The 26,767-nt window shown below is 39.1% G+C and overlaps 1 protein-coding gene across 1 annotated transcript in view; it reads right to left on the bottom strand.

Moving 5' to 3' along the window:
- Positions 1-22,161: 22,161 nt before the first annotated feature.
- PNLIPRP3 (pancreatic lipase related protein 3) overlaps positions 22,162-26,767 on the bottom strand; it is an 82,625-nt gene continuing 78,019 nt past the window's right edge. Inside the window, exons 11-13 of the mRNA XM_049855102.1 lie at positions 25,446-25,557; positions 22,510-22,677; positions 22,162-22,243 (exon numbers count right to left, since the gene is read on the bottom strand). Coding sequence (XP_049711059.1) covers positions 22,162-22,243; positions 22,510-22,677; positions 25,446-25,557 — 362 coding nt within the window. The remainder of the gene's footprint in view (positions 22,244-22,509; positions 22,678-25,445; positions 25,558-26,767) is intronic.

The following is a 26,767-nucleotide window of genomic DNA, read 5'->3' as shown; positions in this document are numbered from 1 at the left end:
TCCCACCCTACTCCCCTGCAATAAAGAATTATCTGGTTCCAGAATGCCAATAGTGCTAAGGTTGAGAAACCCTAAAATAGGCAACTGAACAAAGCAGAGTAGAGAATCTAGCATTAGACCTAAGTATCTATAGAAATATAGTTTAATATAGAGGTGTTATTTTAAATCAGTGGACAGTGATGGATTTTAGATAACTGGTGACCCATTTGAATAAAAAAGTAGAGCTAATCCTAACCTCAGTTCTTACACAAAATCTGATTGTGCATAAAAATTACAAGCATCTCAAAACATAAAAACAAAGACAAAATACAAGCCTCAATCTGGGAGAAACATTTGCAATACGCATGTCAGAAAAAAATAATATCCCTAATATGCAAAGAGTTTTTACAAATCAATAAGGAAGAGACAAACCATCCAGATAAAATAGGCAAAGCACATAAACAGGGAACTCAGAAATTAAAAACATATACAATGTTTAATAAAATATAATAATCAACATGATATTTATAAGGCAAAATATAGAAAATATAATAATGAAAAATGTAAATTAAAATGAGATATTATTTTGTCAAGAAAAAATCTGAAGCATGCAATGACTGAAGGCATAGACTTTCGAGTCAAATAACCTGGGACTGAATCCTGCAGTGCCGTCTCTTACTAGCAGTAATGAGTATTACTAGCAGCGTAAGCCTTCTGTTGTCCAATTTCAAAGGAAAGCTACAAAGGGCAACCATCACAAGTGTGGTTACATAATGAATAGTCTAAATTTATGTTGCCTGAATGCTGGATAAACAGCTTTCCTTTATCTAGCCTGACCTTGTTGGACTGAATAAATCTGTTCAAATTCAATCTTCCTAGTGCAAATTCACTAGAAGCCATAGCAGGAAATTTTATTAACCAGAATGATTTATTCAGGCCTCAAGAGTGCCATTTATTTCCCAGTAGAGAAATAGTTTAGAGTATTTCAGCATTTCGTTATTCACTGATTTCCCCCTTAGAGTCCATTGAAAGTTCAGGTACAAAAAACATCTCCTACTGGGCTGCAAACATCATTAATAGTTTGGGCAGTATTTGTAAATATTTTTACAGAAATAATATTTGTGCATAACCCTAATATCCTGAAAGGAGGTCTTCTATATTAGAAAAAAAAAAAATTACCTTTTTCCATTTGCTGCCCTTAAATTATCCAGAACTCAGGATTTGGTAAAGCACTCAAATACAGCCCTTACTATTTATCATACCTATGGGACTTGTGAGTCTCAGGCAGCCTGAGGTCAAGCAAAACTCAAAATCTCAGTGGAGATTAACCCCTGCTGCCTGGGTCCCAGATGCCATACGTGGGAGGTTGAAGTTGCCCCATGGGCTGGTATACAAGTGTCACCACAGGTGGACTGCTTAGCCCTGCCACCAAAACCTTTCTCTTGAAGTCTCCACTGCATATCACATTCCAAGACAGCCAACTATGGTCACCCTTGCCCAACTTAGGCACCAGTCACAGATGCCAACAGGAAGGAAGGCAGAACTCATGAAGCTGTTCTTTTTGAGCACAGGGATGGTGGTAAGGCCTGTGGGTGGTGTGAAAGGATGGCTCAGAGTCAAAAGCATTTAGAAAAGAAAAGAAGACGTTTACTTGCAAAGAAGTTGCAAGGAAGTCATTCTTCAGAAGGGATGGGTCATTAAATAAATACACAGTCACACAACAGATACTTAAAGCAAAAAAAGCACAAGATTACCAAGGTCACCAGGTTTACATTAGCCTGTTGCTGGTGATCAAATTCGCGAAAGTGGGGACATTTCTTCTGTGTCTGGAAAAGTTAGGGGCAAAGTTGTTTCTATTAATGAGTTAGAAACTTATGTAAAATTCTCAAAACCCTCCAGTGGTTTCCCATCTCCCTTGGAATGATGTTCAAGTTCCTTGCCTCATCCTTATAATCTCTACAGATCTGGTCTCTTCGCTCTCTGATGTCGTTTCCTCACACTGAAAGAAAAATGAAAGTATTTTTGGCTGTTCATTTTATTCCTCTCGTACTTCCAGATTCACTTGACCTAGGGCTGGTTTTATTTTGTTAGTCTGTGCTATGGTATTTCTGTTGCTACTGTCATCTCTGATTTTCCACCTCAATGAACAATTTTTGAGCCATTGATCTTTCTTAGTGAAATTGGGGATGTAACCAACACAGAAGTAACAATAAATTGTGCAAATTAACAGGCTCAGTTGAAGAATAACCCCCAAATGACATGAAAATCCATTAGCTGAGAAGAACGTCTCCCTGTTAAGTAAAATGCTAGCTGAGGCTAAACAATGGATTTCACCCTCACGGTCCATGCTAAATTTACTAAGAAGGGAATGAGACTTCTGTGGAAATCACAGTTAATATTACATTTTGTATTTGTCAAATGTATGTGAACAAAATTGTTTCATTCCTTTACCTATCTGATGTTGCTGAACCGTCTGTGTACCCTTAGATAGAACTGCCTCTGAGAAGAACTGAGCAGGAAACACCATGAGGATAGGAACTATGGTGCAGTGAGTTACTTCATATGGCCCTTCTAGCCATAGTCTTGTAATCCTCACCAAATGACTGAGTGGGACTATGCAAATGAGGTGCTTGTGGCCCACCAAGGGGATTGGATAGCTTGCAAAAAATATAAATAAGGTTCACAGAACGCTTGTAGGGGTGGGACTATGCAAATAACACGTACGGAACCCTAAAAAGGGGATTGGTTAGTTCTGCCATTCACTAGGTTTATAATGAGCCATCCCAGAGGCAGAAAGGGGGTCCTCACCACAATCAAGAAAGAAGAGCCACGAGTGGAACATGTCGTTTGGATCTGGGATGCCTGTGTTAAGAGCCTCCTAGACTCAGGAGACAGACAGAGCTGTAACGTGGAAGACTGGGAAAGATGGTGAGAAGCAATGGCAGAAAAAACGTGGCAGCAGAGACCACAGAACCAGGAGACTGGCAGGAGATGGCAGGGTGGGCTTCCCAGCCCACGGAGCAAGAGAGCTGCGCGTCTGGGTAGGACGCTTGCAGGCAGAGTGGGATTCCTCCAATCATTTACTGGCAGAGCTAAAGAACTTTGTAACACTTGCCCGAGCAGGACAGAGGCTGGGCCGGCTCCAGAGGCCAGAGAGAGACCTGCCTACAGGGAGGGCTGAGAAGAGGCTGTCCTGATCGAAGAATTGTATCCTGAGTTCTTCCTGATCCTGAACTGTAACCTGCTACTTCCCTAATAAACCCCATAATTGTGAGTATTGTCTGTGAGTTCTGTGTGGCCACTGCAATGAATTATAGAACCCAGCAGAGGAGTAGACAGTGCCATGGGAGGGACAGCTGGTGTCAGAATTGGTAAAAAGACTGGCAAAAAGAGGTATGCCTGACCTCTGCTTCATAGGAATCCTAATTGGGGTGCTGACCTTGATTCTCTTTTCCCTTTGTGAAGTTAAAGGAGGTCAGATGCCTCTGCCACACCATTTTTTCAGGAATTATATCTATATTTCTACATTTTGAGCTCTACAGCCATGCATGGGAACTGGACATTGTCAACTCTATAAATATTTGTTGAAGGAATGAACACACCACCACTATCAGCCTCAGGTACATGAAGTGGTCATGATTTCTCTCAGTTTATCATCATCATCTACTCTCAGGCCCCTAGTGCAAGTTAAGAAATACATGCAAGAAAATTATATTCTTCTGTCTACACAGAGTGCATAAGGGATAACAGTAGTGTTTTGAGCCAAGGGTGACAAATAGGTTTTGACTTGTGTGTCATCAATAATTAACCAGTAGTGACTGCCAGGGGCACTGGAGTGAGAAGGTTTCTGAGATCATACTTAATTTCAATAGAAAAGAGTATGATGATCAGTTAGTGATGGGGCTATGGGTTGGGAGTGAAAAATGACATCACTTTTGCCACGTAGGTTCCAATCCTCTTCTTTAGTTAGTTATTTTGACAGTAAAAAGCTAAATGTTCTAAGTGCTGATGATGGAATTTAAGGTGCCAGCAATGAGGTGAAGGGGTGGTTGAGGATATTAGCTTTTTGATGAATTCTCCAAAAATCCCAAGGCTTCACCTGCCATGCAGAGTACTAGGCGAAGCATTTTGGACAATAAGAGGCACAGATCAACGGTTGCCATACTGGATGAACATCACAAATACCTGTGGAAGTTTATAAAATCATTTCCTAGGCCTCTACTGAGACCTATCAGATCATACATTTTAGGGGCAGTATTTAAGGTTTTTCTTTTTCTTTTTTTAAATTGTACTTTAGATGAAGGTTTACAGAACAAACTAGTTTTTCATAAAACAGTACACATATTGTTTTATGACATTGGTTAACAACCCCACAACATGTCAACGCTCTCTGTTCTTGACCTTGGGTTCCATTTTGCCAGCTTTCCTGTTCCCTCCTGACTTTTGGTCCTTGCCCCTGGGCTGGTGTGCCTCTAGTCTTGTTTTGTTTTATGGGGCTGTCTAATCTTTGGCTGAAGGGTGAACCTCGGGAGTGACTTCATTACTGAGCTAAACGGGTGTCTGGGAGCCATACTCTCAGGGTTTCTCCAGTCTCTGCCAGATCAGTAAGTCTGGTCTTTTTTGTGAGTTAGAATTTTGTTCTACATTTTCCTCAAGCTAATCTTGGACACTCTATTGTGATCCCTGTCACAGCAGTCAGGTGGTAGTTGGGCACCATCTAGTTGTACTGGATTCAGTCTGGTGGAGGATATGGTAGATGTGGTCTATTAGTCCTTTGGACTAATCTTTCCCTTATGTCTTTAGTTTCCTTCATTCTCCCTTGCTCCCGAAGGGGTGAGACCAGTGTCGTATCAATATGGCTACTCACAGGCTTTTAAGACCCCAGACACCAGTCACCAAAGTAAAATGTAGAACATATTCTGTATAAACTATGTTATGCCAATTGAGCTAGATGTTCCCCAAGATCACGGTCCCCACAGCCCTCAGCCTAGCAATTTGGTCCCTCAAGGAGTTTGGATGTGTCTATGGAGCTTCAGTGACCTTGCCTTGTACAAGTTGTGCTGGCTTACCTAGTATTGTGTACTGTCTTACCCTTCACCAAAGTTACCGCTTATTGTCTATTTAATGTTTTTCCATTCCCACCCCTCCCCTCCCTCATAACCATCAAAGATTGTTTCTTTTGTGTGTAAACATGTCATGAGTTTTTACAGTAGTGGTCTCATACAATATTTGTCCTTTTGTGATTGACTTGTTTCAGTCAGCATAAAACCCTCCAGATTCATCCATGTTATGAGATGCTTTGCAGATTCATCATTGTTCTTTATTGTTGTGTCATATTCCATTTTGTGTATGTACCATAGTTTGTTTATCCATTCATCTGTTGATGGGCATCTAGGTTGTTTCCATCTTTTTGCTATTGTGAACAATGCTGCAATGAACATGGGTGTGCATATGTCTATTTGTACGATGACTCTTATTTCTCTAGGATATATTCCTAGGATTGGGATTGCTGGATCATATGGTATTTCTATTTCTAGCTTTCTAAGGAAGCGTCGTATTATTTTCCAAAATGGTTGGATCATTTTGCATTCCCACCAACAGTGCATAAGAGTTCCAATCTCTCTACAGCCTCTCCAACATTTGTTATTTCCTGTTTTATTGATTCGCGCTGGTAATGCCGGGGTTAGATGGTATCTCATTGCGGTTTTAATTTGCATTTCTCTGATAGCTACTGATCTCAAGCATTTCCTCATGTGTCTTTTGGCTGCTTCGATGTCTTCTTTGGTGAAGTGTCTGTTCATTTCCTTTGCTCATTTTTAAATTGTATTATTTTTGTCTTTTTGTTGTAGGGGTGTTAGATTTTCTTGCAGATTTTAGAGATCAGAACTTTGTCTGATTTGTAATAGTCAAAAATTTTTCCCACTCTGTAGATTCTCTTTTGGTGAAGTCTTTTGATGAGCATAAGTGTTCAATTTTTAGAAGATTCCAGATATCTAGCTTATCTTCTGAAGTTTGTGCATTATTGGTTGTGGTTTGTGTCTTGTTAATGCTGTGTATTAGGGACTCTAGTGTTGATCCTATTTTTACTTTTATGAATTTCATAGTTTTTGGCTCTATATTCAGATCTTTGATCCATTTTGAATTAGTTTTTGTATATGATGTAAGGTATGGGTCCTGTTTCTTTCTTTCTTTTTTTTTTTTTTTTGCAGGTAGACATTTAGTTTTGCCAGCACCATTTGTTAGAAAGACTGTTTTCTCCCCATTTGATGGACTTTGGGCCCCTGTAGAAGATCAGGTGATTGAAGCTGGATGGATTTACATCTGGGTTCTCAATTCTGTTCCATTGGTCAATGTATCTGTTATTGTACCAGTGTTTTAACTACCGTAGCTGTAGGGCACATTCTGAGGACAGGTAGTGCGAGTCCTCCTACTTTATTCTTCTTCAATAGTGCTTTACTTATTCAGGGCTTCTTCCCTTTTCTTACAAAGTTAATGATAACTTTTTCCATCTCTTTAAAAAATGTTGTTGGTATTTGGGTCAGGATTGCATTGTTTTTGTAAATCACTTTGGGTAGAATTGTCATTTTCACAATGTTGAGTCTACCTATCCATGAGCATGGTATGTTTTTCCATTTATGTAGATCTCTTTTGGTTTCTTGAAGTAGTGTTTTGTAGTTTTCTTTGTATACATCTTTTACATCCCTGGTTAGATTTATTCTTAAGTATTTTATATTTTTAGGGGCTACCATAAACAAAAAAAAAAAAATTTTTTTTTTTTTTTTTTTTTACTATAAACAGTATTTGTTTTCCTGATTTCCTTTCATCATTCTCTTTATTGGTGTATAGGAATCCAACTGATTTTTGTATGTGTATCTTGTATCCTGCTAATCTGCTGGATCTTTCTATTAGTTCCAGTAGTTTTCTTGGGGAGTCTTCTGGGTTTTCTATGTATAGTATCATATCATTCACAAATAGGGACAATTTAACTTCATTACCAATTTCGATGCCCTGTATTTCTTTTTCTTGCCTTATTGCTCTAGCTAGGACTTCCAGCACAATGTTAAATAGGAGTAGTGACAAAGGGCATCCTTGCCTTGTTCCTGTTCTTAAGGGGAAGGTTTTCAGCCTCTCTCCAGTAAGAATGGTGTCTGTTGGTTTTGCATAAATGCCCTTTATTATGTTGAGATTTTTATTTTTATATTCCCTTCTATTTTTATACCTATTTTTCTTATGAAAACCCTGGTAGCATAGTAGTTAAGAACTACGGCTGCTAACCAAAAGGTCGGCAGTTGGAATCCACCAGGCGCTCCTTGGAAACCATATGGGGCAGTTCTACTCTGTCCTATAGGGTCGCTATGAGTCGGAATTGACTCGACAGCAATGGATTTGGTTTTTCTAAACCTATTTTATTGAGAGTTTTTATTAGGAATGGGTGTTGGACTTTGTCGAATGCCTTTTCTGTGTCCATTGAGATGATCATTGATTCTTTACTTTTATTTATGTGGTGGATTACTTTGATTGATTTTCTAATATTGAACGGTTCTTGCATACCCGGTATGAATCCTACTGGTCGTGGTGTATTATTTTTTTGATATGATGCTGAACACTATTGGCTAGAATTTTGTTGAGAATTTTTGCATCTATATTCATGAGATAATGGTAATTTTCTTTTTTTGTGGTGTCTTTGCCTGGTTTTGATATCAGGGTTATGCTGGCTTCATAGAAGGAATTAGAAAGTACCTCTTCATTTTCTATGTTCTGAAATAGTTCAAGTAGTACTGGTGTAAGCTCTTCTCTGAATGTTTGGTAGAATTCTCCAGTGAAGCCATGTGGGCCAAGGCTTTTTTTTTATTGGGAGTTTTTTAAATTACCTTTTCAATCTCTTCTCTTGTTATGGATCTGTTCAGATTTCCAACATCATTTTGTGTTAGTTTGGGTACAAAGTGTTTTTCTAGAAATTTGTCCATTTTCTTTAGGTTTTTAAATTTGTTGGAGTACAGGTTTTCATAATACTCTGTTATGATCCCTTTTAATTCAGCTAGGTCTGTTGTAATGTCCCCCAATTTCATTTCTTATTTGGGTTATTTGCATCCTCTCCTGTTTTTCTTTTGTCAGTTTGGCCAGGGGTTTGTCGATTTTGTTGATCCTCTCAAAGAACCAACTTTTGGTTTTGTTGATTCTTTCTATTGTTTTTCTATTCTCTATTTCATTTATTTCTGCTCTGATCTTTATTATTTCTTTTCTTCTGTTGGCTGTGGACTTTTTTGCTGTTCTCTTTCTATTTGTTCAAGTTCTGTAGCTATCGTTTTGATTTTATCCCTTTCTTCTTTTTTGCTGTGTGCATCTATTGCTACAAATTGACCTCTGAGAACTGCCTTTGCTGTGTCCCAAAGGTTTTGATATGATATATTTTCATTCTCATTTAATTCTAGGATTTTTTAAAAATTCCATCTCTGATTTCTTCTATTACCCAGTGGTTTTTAAGCAGGGTGTCATTCAGTTTCCATGTAATTGATTTTTTTTTCCTTGCTCTTCCTGTTGTTAATTTCTACCTTGATGGTGTTGTGGTCAGATACTTTGTATTGTCTTAGTGTTTTGGATTTGGTTGCTCTGTGGCCTAAGATGTGGTCTATTCTGAAGAATGTTCCATGTGCGTTGGAAAAGAATGTGTACTTTGCAGCTGTTGGGTGGAGTGTTCTCCATATGCCTATGAGGTCAAGTTGGCTGTTTCTGCCTTTTAGCTCTTCTGTATCTTTGTTGATATTCTTTCTAGATGTTCTGTCCTTTACCGAGAGTGGTGTGTTGAAATCTCCTACTATTATTGTGAAACTGTCAATTTCTCTTTTTATTGTTGTTAGAGTTTGTTTTATGTATTTTGGAGCCCTGCATTCGGTGCATAGATGTTTATTATGGTTATGTCTTCATGATGGACCTTCCTTTAATTATTATATAGTGCTTTTCTTTGTCCTTTATGGTGGATTTTGTTTTAAAGTCTATTTTATCTGAGATGAGTATTGCCACTCCTGCTCTTTTTGGGTAGCTGTTTGCTTGATATATTTTTTTTACATCCTTTGATTTTTAATAAATTTACATCTTTGTTTCTAACGTGTGTCTCTTGTAGACAGCATATTGATGGACCCCCCTTTTTTTTTAATCCATTCCGTCACTCTTTGTCTCTTTATGGATGCATTTAGGCCATTTACATTCAGTGTAACCATTGATAGGTGTGAGTTTATTGCTGTCATTTTGTAGTGCTTTTTTTTTGTGGTGATGACATTTTCTTTGTTCCTCTTACTCTCCTGTGCTGAATTCCTGAATTTTTTTCATTTCTTTTGTTTTCGTAGATTTTGTTTTTACTGAGACTTTGTTCTTCTTCTTTATTTTGATGAGTAGGTTTGTCAACTTTCTTGGTGATTACCTTGAAATTTACCCTTATCTTCAAAGGTTTGAACCAGTCTATTATTACTGGGTATCACCTTGCCTTCCTCTCCATTAGAAAGTTCTATACCTACATCATTTATTCCCTCTTTTATTGTTCTGATGTTCTCATTTACAGATGAACCTCTCTGGTTTCCTGTTGTAATTATTTTGGTTTTGGATAGTCCTTGAGAGTTCATTTCCTAGGTTGGTATCTAGCTGGTGCAATCTTGCATCCTAGCTTCCAGCTGTGGTCTGATGTTGTTTGTTCTCATACCAAAGGACTCCCTTTAATAATTCTTGCAAGTTTAGCTTGATTTTTACATATTCCTTTAATTTCTGTTTATCTGGAAATGTTCTAATTTCACCATCATATTTGAATGAGAGTTTTACAGGATATATTATTCTTGGTTGGCAATTTTTTTCTTTCAAGGTTTTATATATGTCATCCCATTGCCTTCTTGCCTGCATTGCTTCTGCCAGATAAGCAGATAAGCAGAGCTTACTCTTATTGTTTCTCCTCCGTATTCATTTTTCTTGAGCTGCTCTCAGAATTCTTTCTTTGTCTTTGGTTTTAGTGAGTGTGATTATAACATGCCTTGGTGATTTTCTTTTGGGGTCTATCCTATATGGGCTTCTTGAGCTTCTTGGATGCCCAGCTTTTTATCTGTCATGATATTAGGAAAGTTTTCTGTCATCAATTCTTCAGTGATCCTCTGTGCTTTCTGTTTTCTCTCCCTGTTTTGGAACTCTGATCACTCTCAAGGTTTTGCCTTGATTGTATCCCACATCATTCTCAGTGTTTCTTCATTTCTCTTCATTCTTTTTTTTCCTCAAACAGAGTTTTATCCAAGTGTTTGTCTTCAACTTTGCTGATCCTATCTTCCATCTTTGTAAACCTGCTCCTCAGCCCTTCTATGACACTGTCCATTTCTGAAATCTTGTTGTTTATCTTTTGGATTTCTAATTGTTGTTTTTGTATGATTTCTAGTTGTGAATTTATTTTGGCATTTTGTTCCCTTATTATTTTCCTGAATTCTTCCATTTTTTGTCTGTATTTTCCATTAATTTGTCTGTCTTTTCCATGAATTTTTCTATTTTTCTTCATTTTTGTCTGCTTTTTGCTTCAGTTCTTGGATAGCTCTGAATATCAGAGATTTGAATTCCCTATCAGATAGTTCTAGTGCCTTTTCTTCTACTGGATAGTCATCTGGTGTTTTATTTTGGAAGCCTACTGGAAACATCAAACTTTTTATATTGTCTGCTGTCCTCGGGACATTCAGAAATTATTTTCTTTGTTTATTGATTATAAAATATTTGTTTTGTCCTGCTTTTTTGTTTTATTTGGTTATGTATGAGCAGACAGGCTGTGTGTTCTTTTTTGTTTGCTCATCTGGGAACACAATAATTTTCACCTCCTTGTCTAATGGGCAGGGCCAGTTGCTCAGCTGGGTGCAGTAGTGTACATCTGGCTGAAGGGGAGGGGCTGGGATATGTTGTTTGTGGCACGTATTAGGGCCATCAGGGTGGGTCAGGAATAGTCCTGGGCAGGTTCTAGTAGGCCTTGCCTGTGCTGTTTGGAGGTGTTATGTTCAGCACATGGTGCAGATAGGCAGGAAAGGGAGGGAGGTTGTGATGTGTGGTGCTAATCTGGGCATGGGAAAGAGAAGAGAGAAACAGGAGCCAAAAACAAACAAAAAGAGTGCTAAGGGAGCTTGCCATTGGAGTGGAGAGATGAGAAACTGAAAAATGGAGAAAATCAAAAGAAAAAAAAGAAAAGGGGGAAATATATGAATAAACAAAAATTAGGAAAAAAATGAAAAGAAAAGACAATCCTCCAGGGATCCCACTGCTGCAGCTGATTTATATTGTTTCTATACTAGTCCATGGCAACCTGTTTAATCTTCCTTACATTTCCTAGTGGAATTCATTTTGTTCTACTAACTAAACCAAATAATGTTTCCTCCTTCAGTGCAACAGATCTGATCAATATTACCCACTCAACATATAACCCAGTGGTTTACTTGTGAAATGATACATGGTGCCATTTAACAAGTAAAATGCTTATATTTAATAAATATTGAAAACAAGAGACATAACTATTATTTCATTTTCAATATTGTATTTAAATGTTCTCCACTAAATATGGAGCCCTGGTGGCACAGTGATTAAAAGCTCGGTTACCAGCCAAAACGTCAGCATTTCAAATCCACCAGGGGCTCCTTGGAAACCCTATGGGACAGTTCTACTCTGCCCTATAGGGTTGCTGTGAGTCAGAATCCAATTATATTTTTTATTTATATAAAAACCACAAATCCATCTCTAATCATGCAGGTTTACACAAAGAATCTCAAAGAAAGCAGTTTTCAGGTTAATTCAGTTGAAAAGGGAAGTTTGCTTAAAGTATGCTAATGCTAAAAAAGTATGCTAATGCTAGTTATTCATATAGCAACATATTTTGAGTGTACATAATATGAAGAGGATTGTATTCATCATAAAAATTAGTTTGACATGCCATTATTTTATTTAGTGGATGTTATCTTTTACTGCTGCCCAGAACTTGATAACTACTTTTTGTAATAAAAACACTACAGGAAGAGCAAGGGTATCTGGCAACCATCTGAGGTGAGGATGCTATCAGAACAATATTTGTAGCTTCTTAAGTGATGACAGGCACACACCCCCATGAAATCAGACATGATCTCACAAGAGTGACCATTATCTTCTTGTGGCTGGTATTCTGATCAGAATATAATGATGAGATAGATTACTGTTACGTGAGTCACTATGTTTTCCAAGATTAGAATAATTGATCTGGAACACATTATGACTACAAAGAATCATTTAAGTTTGTGTCTTTTTTGCAGTTAACAAAAGCTGTTTGTGACTGTAATAGTTAGGCCATAGGTAAATGAGGGTAACTATGGTTTCTTTTACAGGAAAATGTAACTTCTTAATAAATAACCTAGGTAAGTCCAATAGAAAGTTATAACAAACGTGTGTCTTTCAAACACTTTTTTCCTCTTTTCTTTCCAAATCAGAACCTCATGAGACACATACATTCATTTGGACTATATTTGATGTTCTTTGTCTTATCAAGAACAAAATAAGATATTTAGCAAGTATGTCAAAATATAACTTAATATTTTCCTTAGAAACTGTCATTATATACATGATTTTACCTTCCAAGGATCTATCTTGATAAAAATAATTTAAATATATATATATACATAATTCTTTTTAACTAGGGAAAAATTCTAGAAGGCCTGAAGTTTAGCTCATTTAAAAACCTAAGATATTAAACAAGGGGAGGATGATTTTCAAATAACCCCACAAGATGGAAATTAGGTGGGCACTTTGAGAAGACTTCAGTGAAGGAGCTCAACCCAGTGGGGGCGTTAGGGAGCCTCACCATGACCCACATCCACGGTGTGGCATCATCGCTGCCCAGTATGGTCAGCCTTCTTCAGGTGTGCCTGCAAACAAGGCTCAGCTGAATACAACCTTAAAAGAGATGTGCATGCCCCTTTAATACTGGATATGCACTTTCCTTGCTTTGCAAGATGTACATGTATGGAGTTTACATAATCTGCATACATATACTTTTGTGAAGAGACAGACTGGATCTACCTTATCTTACCATTTTCTGAAGTGCAGTGTACTCCTAAGTTCCACTTATGTAACAGAAGGAATTTTTGCCAATCCACAAAATTTGTCTCTGCCTCTCTGAGCCTTGGTTTCCTCATCTGTCAAATAGGGACAATAAAATTTTTAAAAATTGCCATCAAGTCAATTTTCACTGATGGCGACCCCATATGTCACGACATTATAGGGTTCTGTGATAATCATACAAAAGAATGCATGTAGAGTGGTTAGCTCTGTGCCTGGCCCATGGTAGCCTCTCAGTAAAGGCTCTCAGAAGCTGTTGCTTCTACCCATGGATACCTAGGAAGTAGCGACAATCCCCATAAGTACTGAGAAAATGCCCAATTCCTACCAGGTTGAAAGAGACTTTGGCCCTCTAAAGCAGCTTAACGTCTACGAAGCTCTTGTCTCCTACGAACACATCTGCTGGAAATTTCCTAATCCTGTGACTCATCCATCTATCTGTTACCATGGAGTTGATTCCAACTCAACGCAACCCTATAGGACAGAGCAGAGCTACACATAAGGTTTCCAAGGAGTGTCTGGTGGATTTGAACTGCCGATGTTTTGGTTAGCAGCCGAGCTCTTAACCCCTGTGCCACCAGGTATTCAGAATTGTGAGACTAGGCATTCTAAATATCTAATATTTTAAAAGAAAAATAAGACCCAGATAGTTGGAGAGAAAAAAAAAGTAATTGGAAATGTAACACAGTTATTTTTTCTTGAAATGCTCCAGTCTCAGGCTCTGGATCATAAACTGGCTTTCTGAGCTAAGAAAGTAGGCTTCTAACAGGGTGTCCGTGGGCCTGTGAAGCTGTGGGGCCTGGGACATAGCCCAAGGGAGATGTATTTACCTGATTAGCTACTTTTTGCAACAAAGAGGGCTTCCTTCCTGTAAATGTGGCCTGGATTACCGATGAACATGAAAATGACACATGACCAGGCTACATTTAGTTCTGTTATACGTACGGTCGCCGTGAGTTGGACTCGACAGCAACTAACAACAACACAGTGTAATTTTCTAGTTTTCATTGTTTTACCAACCTATGATTCACCTACTGGTCTCATTTATCCTCCTTCACCTCGCTAGCAGCGTGGGAGCCCAGCCTTTTGTCAACGATGTAAGCACCGGGACAGAACATGACACATCAGGGTTAAAGATGTGGAGAACCTCTCTGGAAACGTGATCTCCTAAGACGACAAGAGCTACAGAGAAATGGTGGGATTTCGTCCCCCTCAGTGCAAGGAGTATCAGCACTCCAAAGATGCATTAATTATGACTTTCATAGTTACATTAAAAATGGAAATGCATCTTACTTTTAAATTAGTTATCATAGGGTTTTGCTTTCTTTTACCGTGAGGCATGATCCAAGTCTAATACGAAGAGTTGTTAATAGAAACTTGCTGTATCAATGGCCACACAGGGCTCCATAAATACTAGTCAAGGTAATTATTTAAATCCATGACATTCATGTTTCCATGTCTCATTTTAGCTTTCTATTTAATCTATAACACTCTATACCCATGTCCAATGTGGTATTTTAGATGAATTAGTATATATTAAAATTAAAATCAGTAACTGGAGGAATTCAGTTAAAAACAAAAACAGAAACCCACAACTTTGTTGCCTGATTAAATTGTCTTTATCATTTTTTTTAAAACAACACTGAGCGATTAATTGTGTTAAATTGGTTTGTAGATACAGCTTAAATGCTGCCCTCACACTCTGCTGTTTGCTGTTCAACCAAGGGGAATGTTTATTTTCGTAAAGAAATACCTTTGCTGATTACTACCCCAAAAGCAAGTACATTGTAACAGAGGCTGGTGAGTAACCTCTGTAAGTTCTTTTATAAACTGGTGGCAGATACCCGAACATCTACACATCTGTCCGTTCTGCTCCCAGACCCAGATATTCTGTGAAGACAGCAAATAGCTCAGCACTCCAAGGCCTTCTCCTTCTATGTTGTTAGCTGCTGTCAAGTCAATTTCAACTTACAGTGACCCTATAGGACAGAGTAGACCTGTTCCACAGGGTTTCCTAGGCTGTAATCTTCACAGGAGCAGATCGCCAGGTCTTTTCTCCTGTGGAGTGGCTGGTGGGTTTGAACCACCGACCTTTCAGTTAGCAGCAGAGTGCTTAACCATTGCACCACCGGGGACCCTACTACTAAATAACGTATAAGGTCCCAAGGTGGTGCAAAAGGTTTGTGCTCAACTGCTAACCTAAACGTTGGCGGTTCAAACCTACCTAGTGGTACTGCAGAAGACAGGCCTGGGGATCTGCATTCATTAGGATTACAGTTAAGAAAGCCCTATGGAGCAGTTCCAATCTGTAACATATGGGGTCACCATAAATTGAAATTGACGCCACAGCAACTAACAACAATTAATGCATGTGGTGAGCACAATGAAGAGTTCTCCATGTTGTCTATGGCATCAGGCGTACTGTTAATCCGAGAGCAACAATCAATCAGAAGAGTACTTTTCTTAAATGCCAAGACTGGTTCCAAAATGGAATTTCAACCAGAGTGAGGTCTTGAAAATTTCACTGTACAGAGCATAGAACAAGCACAGAGATCTGATTCATTTTAAAAATGTATAAAATATGGTACTGTGGTTTGTTGATTTATGAAGCAGTCACTGGATTTGACACTATGCACTTTCTTCCACTAGAGGGCACCTTAATAAACATATTAAAGCCTTCACACAACAAAAAGACAAACTTTTGGAGAACATGTACAATCATAAAAACAGATAAATACCTAATTAGAGTGTTATATGGTGGCAGAGAACCATGACCACACAAGAAAATCCAAACCTTATTTTTTATTGCTTGCACGTTTTTAAATTTTTTATTGATATGCACGTTGTTGTTATTGGCCCCGACTCATGGTGACCCCCGTGCACAATGAAACAAAACCTTACTCAGTTCCATGCCATTTCCACGACTGGCTGCAGATTGGACTGTGGTGATCCATAGGGTTTTCACTGGCTGATTTTCAGAAGTTTATTGCCAGGCCTTTCTTCCTAGTCCATCTTAGTCTGGAAGCACTGCTGAAATCTGTTTAGCATCACAGCAACATACAAGCATCCACTGGCAGACGGGTGGTGGCTATGCATGAGGTACACAGGCTGAGAATCGAACCACCTATGAGCCCTTTATGAATTGGAGGCTCTGGGGTTTAGCCCTGACTCTGGCATCAATTAAACAACTAATGAAGCAAATTACTTCTCCTCTTTGCACCTGAGTGTATCATCTCTAAAATGAAGACAGTATTCATAGTTTCTGGGATTTCTTTCTCAATCTTAAATCCATTGGGAATTTATGTCTCACGTAGTCCCTAAAGGGCTTAGAAATGAAAAACAAATCCCAGAAGCTATGAATACTATCTTCGTTTTTACAGATGACACACTGAGACTCAAAAAGAAGAAATAATTTGCATCATTAATTGATTAACTGACGGTGGAGTCAGGACAAGACTAAGATCCTCTAATTCACAATTACAGGCTGTATTCACTACATTAAGTTTTAAGATATTTAAAAAGAAATAAACTTCTGCCTCTGAGATTTCAGAAAAAGTCATTTTCATTGTTGGCACAAATTAGAATGTCCTTGTTTCTGTCGTCTTTTGTGTTTTTCTTTTTCCAAGCTGTATGTTGTGGACCCCTTGGTCTCTCTTTTCTTCTTTGTGCTGAGCAATGGAATTAGTTTCTGGCCTTGGAAACCCACGATCAAGAAACCTCTGTATCTAAGGAGAAGTGCTGCATTTCCCCCCGCAGTTTCAGAGGGAAGCAAATGGTATCCTGTACCACGAAAACTTTGTTGCAAATGCTATTCCTAAATGCTAAACAGAGTTTCGTAAAACACCTAATCTTTAACTATGGATGTTATGTTCTGTAAAAGTAACCTTCATTCTGTAAAAGATCTAATTCTGATTGGTTAACTTTAAAAATGTTTTGCTCTGGAAATAAAATTTAAATTCTTTTCTGCTCTCCAGAAACTACAAATACTCCTGCATTTTCAAGCCAGAACGGAATCACTGATGCTTCCCTTTTCTCTCTCTCACATGCAGAAAAGTGACTTGGGTGGAGCCCTTATTTAAACAAAGAGCTTGAGAAACAGCGTCCAGGAGTTATCACCGCTGCCCACATGCTCTCTGAGCTGAGAGTCAGGGAATGATGGTGTTTTCTTTACTTTTACGGGACATTCTTCTTCTCACACATACATCTCTAGCCTTAAATTATTTTAAATGTTAGTTTTGCTGTAGTTATTCCTGAATGATGGATTGAAGGTGGGTAATTGCACCTGTCTTCATGATCAGTGGGAAGGGTTCTGCCGTTGACTCAGTGCGGGCCACTGGACTGTGTCAGAGAGGACCCAGAGATGAGTGCATTAGTTGGCTCTGGTTGGCTTCATCCTAAATCTATTGGGCATGACCTTTGCTCCCCCTGCCTGGGATCCTCAAGGAAATGATTGCTGCTCTGGCCACAGCTGACAGTCAATAGCGCCTCGATGGATGGATATATGTGTGGGATGATAAGCGAAATGTCAATTCTATTCCTCCAGGACCACCGCTACTGGAAAAAGAAAGTGCACTGAATTCTCAAACGGGATCACTTATAACAATACACATGGTAATCACAGAAGTCAGGAACGAAAATCTAGTAGGCTTCCCTCTTAGTAGCTATTGCTCCCATAGGACATCAGGGAGTAAAGGGTGGAGGTCTTACGAGGATCGAGTAAACTGGTTCTTTTCTGTGCTACTCTTACCCCAGCGCCTGCTCTATTACAATCCTTCCCCTGTTGTATCATAATCAGTGAATTTCTTCCCTGGGTCCTCCTCTATGCTATGTATTTCTTGAGAAAAAAACTCTTTGCCATCGAGTCAATTCCGACTCCTAGTGACCTATAGGACAGAGTAGAACCGCCCCATAGGATTTCCAAGGAGCAGCTGGTGGATTCGAACTGGTCACCTTTTGGTTAGCAGCCATAGCTCTTAACCACTACGCCACCAGGGCTCCATATTCCTTGAGAGCAGGCACTATTTCTTGTTTTTCATATAATCTCATTGCTTAGCACAATGGCTGGCACACATGGATCGTTCAATAAATGTTTGTTAAATGAGTGAATAAAAAAATAGGAAAATATATGACTATATAAAGGAAAGCTGGTTACAAAAATCACACATAGAAAGCAGGCTGTATAAACCCATTGCCGTCGAGTCGATTCTGACTCATAGCCACCCTGTAGACAGGAAGAAAATTTGTCAAAAAGTACTGGCATCATCTATATAGACATTATTGGAATGTAATCTAGTAGAGAGACTCTACTCCCCCTGAGTATAAATAACCCTTAAATCATTTAGAGCAGAACTCTAGAGGAGCAGGTGTAAAATAAAGAAGCCCGGCTGGTATTATAATGTAAGTATATATTTAGGGGAAAAAAGCAAAACACACCACCACAAAAACCACACCTATCATTTTTATTACGCCATCTACAGAAAGTAAAGATTTACAAAATCTTCTGGGCGAGAGGGTACATGAAGAAAGATTGATTTTCCCAAGTGGAGGAGTAAAGACCCCAGGAGGGATGTGCGGTTTTCATGTTTATCTAACATAAGCTTTGGTTTTAAAAGGCTGAAGAACACTAACTTGGCATAAATTATAGTCCTGTTCCCGAGGCCCCTGCCTGTTCCAGAGGGTTGCAGAGTCAACAAAACCTGAGGGCTCTATTACACAAGGGAGTTTCTATTATTCATGCAGGTCAGAGGAGCCTGGGGAAATAACCTTGTGACTCCACCAGGTGTCTGAACTTTTCTTCACTTTGGCGGGGGCCTTCATTCTTCCCCTCCCCCAGGCCTGGGCATAGTCGGAAGGTCAAAGCTTCCTACATAATTGCGTCTTCACCCAACCATTCTTCCTTTCCTCTAGCCTTTCTAGAGCATAAGCCCTTGCAAACTTTCTTCTGGGCACAGCACACAACAACACAACAACAGGAGAGCTGTGAGTAAGGTGGGAAAAAGGCCCATCCTGCAGGCCAGCGTGTACGTAGTCAATTCCCACCGACTAGCAAAGGGAAGCCTGAATCTGATCAAGCCCCTCCACCTTACTACTACTTCACAGGAAGTAAATGGGGTAGAGGAATACGTTAAATGAAACCGAGGAGATTCAGTCAGTCGAGGGTGAGACATTTCATAGAACATGTGACCTGGTCTACTTAAATACTGGCATGAAGTAAAGGGGGAGAGAGAATCATTGTGGATTAAAAGAGCGATAAGGACAAATACCAATGCAATTTGTGGACCTTGTTTGGATCCCAATTTAAACACACTAACTGCCAAAAGACATTTTTAAAACAATCTGGGAAACTTAAAAATACAACTTGAATATAAGATGATATTAAGGAATTATTGTTAATTTAAAAAAAAAATTTAACTTCACTTAAAGATCATTCTTCTTTTTTTTTTTTTGGAAACCTTTTTTGGGGGGGGGAATTTTTTTTATGGAAACCCTGGTGGTTTAGCGGTTAAGAGCTCTGGCTGCTAACCAAAAGGTCAGCAGTTTGAATCCACCAGGTACTCCTTGGAAACCCTATGGGCCTATGGGGCAGTTCTACTTTGTCAGTATGAGTCAGAATTGACTTGATGGCAATGGGTTTGGTTTATGGCTTTATTGTTCATTTTTATAAAATTGATAGTATAGTTACGTCAAACAAATTTATCATTTATTGATAAATACTGAAATATATATGGAATAACTAGTATTATGTCTAGAATTTGTTCTAAAATACTCTATCAAAACAAAACAAAACCCAGGAGTGTGTGTATGTATGTATGTGTGTGTGTGTCCATCTGCATAAAATAGGCTTGGCAAAATTTCAGAATTGTTAAGGTGAATGATAAGTCCTGAAGTTCATTTCACTGATTTCTCTGCTTTTGTGAATATTTGAAAATTTCTACAATAAAAAGTAAAAAAAAAAAAAAGAGGGGTGGAGTAAATGAATAAAATTTTTCCACTCAATTTAGCGACTGGCGGTCATTGGAAATCTTGGTGAGAGCTGTTCCAAGGCCAGATGGGAGTAGAGGCGCGTTTAAGTTTAACAAGTTTTTTTTTTTTTTTTTTTTTAATAGGAAGAGACTTTAGGATTTTTAAAACTTGATGCAACGAGAGGTTGAATACACAAGAGAAAGAAAAAGAAACCCATAGGGTAAGTTTCCTGAGAAAGTAGGAGGAAGTGAGAGCCAACAGCACAGAAGAGGGGTTGGCCTTGCCCCCCACAGTTACAGGCCACAGACCCTGTGCTAAGATAAACCAGGGCACTAAGAGGCAAAAGGAATCATTTTTTAGAGCATTCCTAGAGAACAACACATATAGAAAATAATGGTGTGACCTTGAACTTTGGGAATTCCTTTGCCTAGATAGCTCATGAACTATTTTTCATCCTCACAACATTCTTCTAATACAAAAAAGGGGACAGATATTAAGAACTATGGGACAGAAAGTCTATACTTTGTTAAAATAGGGTTCCCAGAAGTTAATTGACTCCCATTTGCCTTTTCAAGCTTAGAAAGAGCCAGCCAAGGGACCTCTTGGTCAAGGAGGCAAGCCAGGTTTTCCAGAGCCTAATGCTGTCCTATAGGGTCGCTATGAGTCAGAATCGACTCGACGGCACCGGGTTTGGTTTTTTTTTTTTTTTTAAAAGCTGTCCTGATTCATAACTCTCGTTCTTGGTTGGCTGAGCCCTTCCTGAAAGGAAGAAAGCCTGAGCGGAGAGCAGTGCAGACTCAGGTCAGGTGCTCATCCAGGAAGACGTCCCTCCCTGGTGTCATGGAACTGACTCCACTGCCACGTTGCTAATGAGCATTGGTGCCAGGACCCAGTTACTCAGTATGGCTTATGGCCATCCCTTCTGGGGCTGGGCCCAGAATTGTCCAGGCCTAGAGCTGATATGCCCAGCTTGCCAGTGCAGGCAGGCTACTCTGCCATATCATGCCGAACGTGTCCATCTCCTTCCCTCCTTTCACCAAGCCTAGTGCTCCCATCAGTCTTCCATCCCCTAGTTACATACCATGAAGAGTCACCCGCTTCGTTTTCTGCTTTCTGTCCCAACTCAGGTTTATTTATGTGCATCCACGGGTTTCTTCTCAAGGTTCATTTGGCAGCAAGGCACCAAAGAGAACCAAGAAACCCTCTACAGAGTATCTGTCATCGTTTCTTGCCGATAGTGTTTGGGCTTAGCCCAGCAACAGAAAGCAGAACAAATATAGACATTTCATCTTTCCATTTCACTGGCTAAGGACAAGAGAATTAGAAGAAATTGAAGCAAAATAAAGAAAAAAGTGCAACAGACACATTTAAATAATTACAATATTATTATTGCAGATACAAAGGGTTATCCAAGTGCTTTTCAAATGAAATGCTATCTTCAGGCTAAATACAAATTGACAACAGGGTGTCAAGACCCAGGGAAACCAGTAATTCTCCTGTGGCAGGGAGCTTCTGGAAGAAGGGGGCCACACCTTGGGCTGGTGGTCTCCAGGGTCCATTGCTTACTCTGATTAACACATCATAGACATGCCAAAATCTCTTACCTCACACACCCTGAAGACCAAGAAACATCATGGAAATACTAATATACTATCATTAGTTTTCATAATTAATAAATAGACACACCAACCCACAGGGTTATGAGCTGCTATATATCATGAAATATATTCATAATTTGTCTCAGCAAAATTTAACAATAAATACTCTTTAAATCATTTTAGAACAATGATTATTCCAGCTGGAAATACTCCTAAACATATTTCAAGAACTTGACCAGACCAAGACTTGCTTTCAGCTATACTTTTGCTGCACCTGTTACTCCTCTTCGGGGAAATTCTAACACGGGTTGTCTATTTTGTCACTGATAGCCAGGTTCTTATACATTACATGACTACACTCAGTTCCAGGGCACAGGATCTGTTTTCAAGGCACACACAGAAATTTATCAGTGAGAAGAACATTCTATTTGGAAAAAATCTGTACTTTTCTATCTCACTTACAAGGCCAAGATTGGTCCAGATACCAACAGGAAGAAGGCTCTTTTTTTCCCATTGCTCCCACTAAATACATCCATCAAAATTGTATCTGGGATGAGCATGGTGTAAGAATCTGAGCAATATCAGGGTCCACAGTGTCTTGGCTGCAGAATGTAGATCTGAAAATTTTAAAGAAAAAATAAATGGTGTTTTATATGTTTTGGGGGGAAAAAAAGGACATTGGTAGTTCTTATAAAGACTAATTATTATTTTGTAAATACTTTTACAAATATACTATTGACTTCTTAATCATTCCTTAATTGCAAAATTTCAAGATGTGCAAATTTTTATACTAGTTGCAAATTTTTAATTATGTATAGATTTTAAATATTATTTATAAAATTTAAACTATGCTTGGAAATGCAAAGGAAAAAGCAATACTTACTCATATCCGTATTTTCCAGATATATCTATCACCATTTTTGCTCCCAACTTATTCTGAGAATATCCAAACGAATACTCCTTCCAAACGAACTCAATACTTGTAATGTTTCCAACGTTAACATCTGTATCAATTAATTTTGTGTAAGTCATGCCTGGCTTAAGTTTTCTACTGTAAACAGAAGAAAAAGCCTCATAAGCTTGCACTGTGAAAGAAAACATCTGTGTGTACCATGGAATGGGTTCTTTCCATTCACACTGATCAGCATCTCAGAATAGTATGGTTCTGAAGCTTGAAAGAAGGGTGAGGTGAACAAGAAGCTTGGCTAGCTGACTTCCAGATAATGCCTAGAGAGAGGCATTATCTTGATGAGTTTTCCACCGTGAAAGAGCTGGTCTTGGCTATGTGGTATCAGAAAACAGATTTTATTGACACTGGGAAATGATCACATTGTCAACAATGGACGAAATTCACACAAGACTGATCTATAAGCCAGAAGCCTGTTTCTCAATTCATAATGGGGAAATGTTTCCTTTTTACGAACCAGACTGTTCTCCTACCTGATCCCTGGCACCTTCTTTATCCATATAAAAGAACACGGGTAACCAAACTAGTGATCTGAAGGTGTTTTGGTGAGCATGGCAAAAGAACAGAGAGGTGAATTATCTTGGGGCATGTTCCATCCAAGCCAAAATGAGACCAGATGAAACTTTCCCTCCGTACGGAGCAAAAATCCTTCTCTGAAGGCACACAACAACAACATGGGCCAGACTGCTCATATCACCCAGATCAACATCTCTTACCTCCTCCACAAGGGCTACCTGACTCCCCATTTTCTCTATCTACTGATAACTATCCTCCTTCTGATGATACAGTCCCTTTTTTGGTTGTGTAGGTAAAATAAATTAAGCTGTAGTTAGTAACTGATTAAGCTACAGTCCAATCTAACCTAGTACCCACATTGATCCCTATTACATCACCTAGCCTTATTTTCCTCATAATACCTGTCACTATCTGCTACTTCCTTACTCATTTGCTAATTTATTGTCTTTCCCTCTAACTGAAATATAAGCTACATGAAAGTAGGAACTGTGTTTGTACTCCAGCAATGAGAATAGTTTCTGGCACATCAAACTAAAACACCAAGCCCACTGCCACCAAGTCGATGCCAACTCAGAGTGACCCTGTAGGTCAGAGTAGAATTGCCCCATGAGTCAGACTGCCACATCTTTCTCCTGAGGGGCGGCTGGTGGGTTTGAACTGCCAACCTTTGCGGTTAGCAGCCAAGCGCTTTAACCGCTGCACCACCAGGGCTTTTCCTGCCACACAGGAGGCACTTAAATGTTTGTTGAATAAATGCATGAATGTGGTATTCTTAGGGCTGGTTTTATTCCATGACAATGCAGCATTTATTGATTTAATTATCAGAAGGCAACTTTACTTTCGAGTTCTTAAGGGTAATGTCTTGGTGGCTCCATGAACTGCCTTCTCTCAGTGCCATACAATGCAGCCCTTCATTAAAGTGTCACTAGAAGCACTGGCACTGGGTTTTGGGTTAGAAGCTCAAACAACTCAGATATAACCTGCGGTGAGGCCAGACCCTTACAGCTTAACTGAAGAAGAGGATATCAAGGCATCTGCTGGGGACCTTAAAGGCTTAAAAGAGGATCGAGTAACTATGCAACATTACAAACAGCTGCTTTAGACATTATCAAAAGAAGTACAGAAATGTCAAAACACTCCCACAAATCTTCAAAGGGGCAGGCACTGCATATTCGTCCCCACCTGCCCCCAGGCCAGGTGTCTTTGTGAATGGAACAACCTATACAGCCTTATGCAGTAGCCTATGAGCCACCAAGCCACAGGCACACTCTTACGTTAAACTGCTACCAGACGGGTGGCTTCATGGAACCGTGAAGAACAGGTAGAAGCGAGATATGCTAAGTCAGGGAAGGGTAGTTGGAAAAGAACAGCACGGGCAAAATCAGGAAGGGAGGCAAGAGTGGGATCTATTTAATGCTGAGGAGCGCAAATGGTGTAACCTGGCTAAGCTGAAGAGGAATGAAACACCCCTGGAAAGCTGGGCCAGAGTCCTGTCCATCAACCTAGGATGCCGAAAATCACTGACAGAATCCACACTTAACACCAGTTACACCGAGACGACATGCAGGAACTCAGCCAGAGTGATTAAACCGATGCATCCCACGGCTGACAAAACAACCACAAAATCTCTGCTTCTCATGCCTCCACCATTATTTCAAGATAATGAAAATCACAGAAGCAAAACATCTAATCCATTCATCTGTTAGCAAATAGTAGCATCTAGTTAGTGTGTGTAATGCTAATTCTGAAATGAATTACAGAATTAAACAATGGAAGTGAAACACAAAGATGCTAGGGTTGATCAAATAAAACTTCAAGAAAGTGCAAGGTAAAGGGGAAATTTAGCCAAAGACACACAGTGAATGTCTGTACTGAATCATTCCTACGACTAACTGTGCCGACACATGTCTCATCTCTGTGGGTATGACTTATAGGGAGTTTACTGGAAATTTAGCAACTGGTACACATTTTTAAAATTTCACATGTAACTTATGACCTATGCAGATAAAGACACACGCTGTAGTTTGCATAATGTTAAATGGACTGGATTAAAAATATGTCTTGTGTATGTCATTGTTAATTTTTTTCCACTTGCTTATTACCTAGGCCTGCATTTTCACATCTCAGTTTCCTACCATTTTCAGTTTCTAGTTGGAACTGTCAAGAAAATAGACATTAGGATTCCTACTTTATATCTGGAAAACCGGAAATAAAAAGAAAAGTCACACATCGCACAGTAGCCCATATTGCAGGAAAAGTGAAGATCGAGATACTTAATGAGTGTTTACCGAGTGCCCACACCGTGTTAGCTGCCAGCTCCTCACTCTTACCCCTACCTGGCTATCTCCAACTCCCCCGTTTTCCCAGTCGTTCCACCTACACGGAGAAATACGCTCCCCTGGGTGACATTGTTTCCACTGAGTTTGACAGATAATTTGTGCCTCCAACCTGGAAATAAAGAGAAAAAAAGAAAAGAAAATGAAGGGTTAAAAATACTGGCAATGCACAGTATCCTGGGCATTTTAATGAAATACACATTATAGGGCTAAAGCAGAACAAGGCTTTAGATAAATTCATGAAGAAATACAACTTAATATAATTTGAGTGAATATGGTGGGAAAACTACATTTCAAAACATATATAAATGTTCACATTTTAGTTTTCCAAAAGTAAATAGTTTAATGATCTTTCAAAAAGAAAATGTGTTCATTTGCCAAGCATTTTTATCGCTTTTTAAAATAGAAGTTGTGTGTCTTCTTTCGCTGATTTCACTTGTATTCTGTGACATGTATACTTTCTATCGCCAGGTTTTTTATTCACCATAGTTTCACAATTCATAAACATTCTAGAAGACCCCAGGGGCAAGAAGGTCTGTGCTTTTATAATCATTTAGAGGCAGAGTGCATTGTCTTTGCCGTCCTGCAGGGATACAGGCTAAGAACACCTAGCTGGCATAGATCTGGGTCTGCAGCTTACCTGGCAATAGCATAATTCCCTTGAACATGGTTAAGTATAACTTTTTTAAAAACCTAGAGCTAAACTATCCTTTCATCCTGTATCCTGAAATTCTTGTATGCTTAGTAACTTTTAATAACTTTAACTATGAAGAATGCAATTCTTCATAAAATTTGAAAAGCACCAGAAAGGGAGGGAGAACTTACCAGAGAAAAGTATTTAATTCATTGAGTTAATCAATGCCAATGACCCTTTCCCCTCTTCAATCCACTTCACTGAAGTCTGGTTCCCACTACCATCTCTGCACTGAAACCACTCTCACTAAGCTCACCAGAGATTGAGTTGTTGCTTCCATACAATAAACCCCTTGAGCCCTTGTCTCAGCGGACCTCTCAGCAGGTTTGGTGGAATGAATGCATATTCTCTTCTTCATTGTCTTTGTTTCCTTGGCTCCTCTAACAACCCCCTCGGCCCTTGTTTTCCTTCCATCTCTCTACCCATTCATTCTTCAGTCTGCTTTTCAGGGGCTTCTTTCTCTGCTTTCTTTTCTTCTCATTTGGCACATCTCCTTGGGTAGTTACATCATCTACTTTCACAGTGGGTTAGTGTTTATACATAGGTGCTGCCCAAACTTCCATCTCTACACCATATCTATCTCCAGTGGCTCAGACCCTTATCTCTAACTGCCTAGTAGGTACGCACA

Source organism: Elephas maximus, chromosome 16, assembly GCF_024166365.1.
Source record: "Elephas maximus indicus isolate mEleMax1 chromosome 16, mEleMax1 primary haplotype, whole genome shotgun sequence".
Classification (NCBI taxonomy): domain Eukaryota; kingdom Metazoa; phylum Chordata; class Mammalia; order Proboscidea; family Elephantidae; genus Elephas; species Elephas maximus.
The sequence above is the reverse complement of the archived record's forward strand: the minus strand, read 5'-3'. Positions and strand labels throughout refer to the sequence as shown.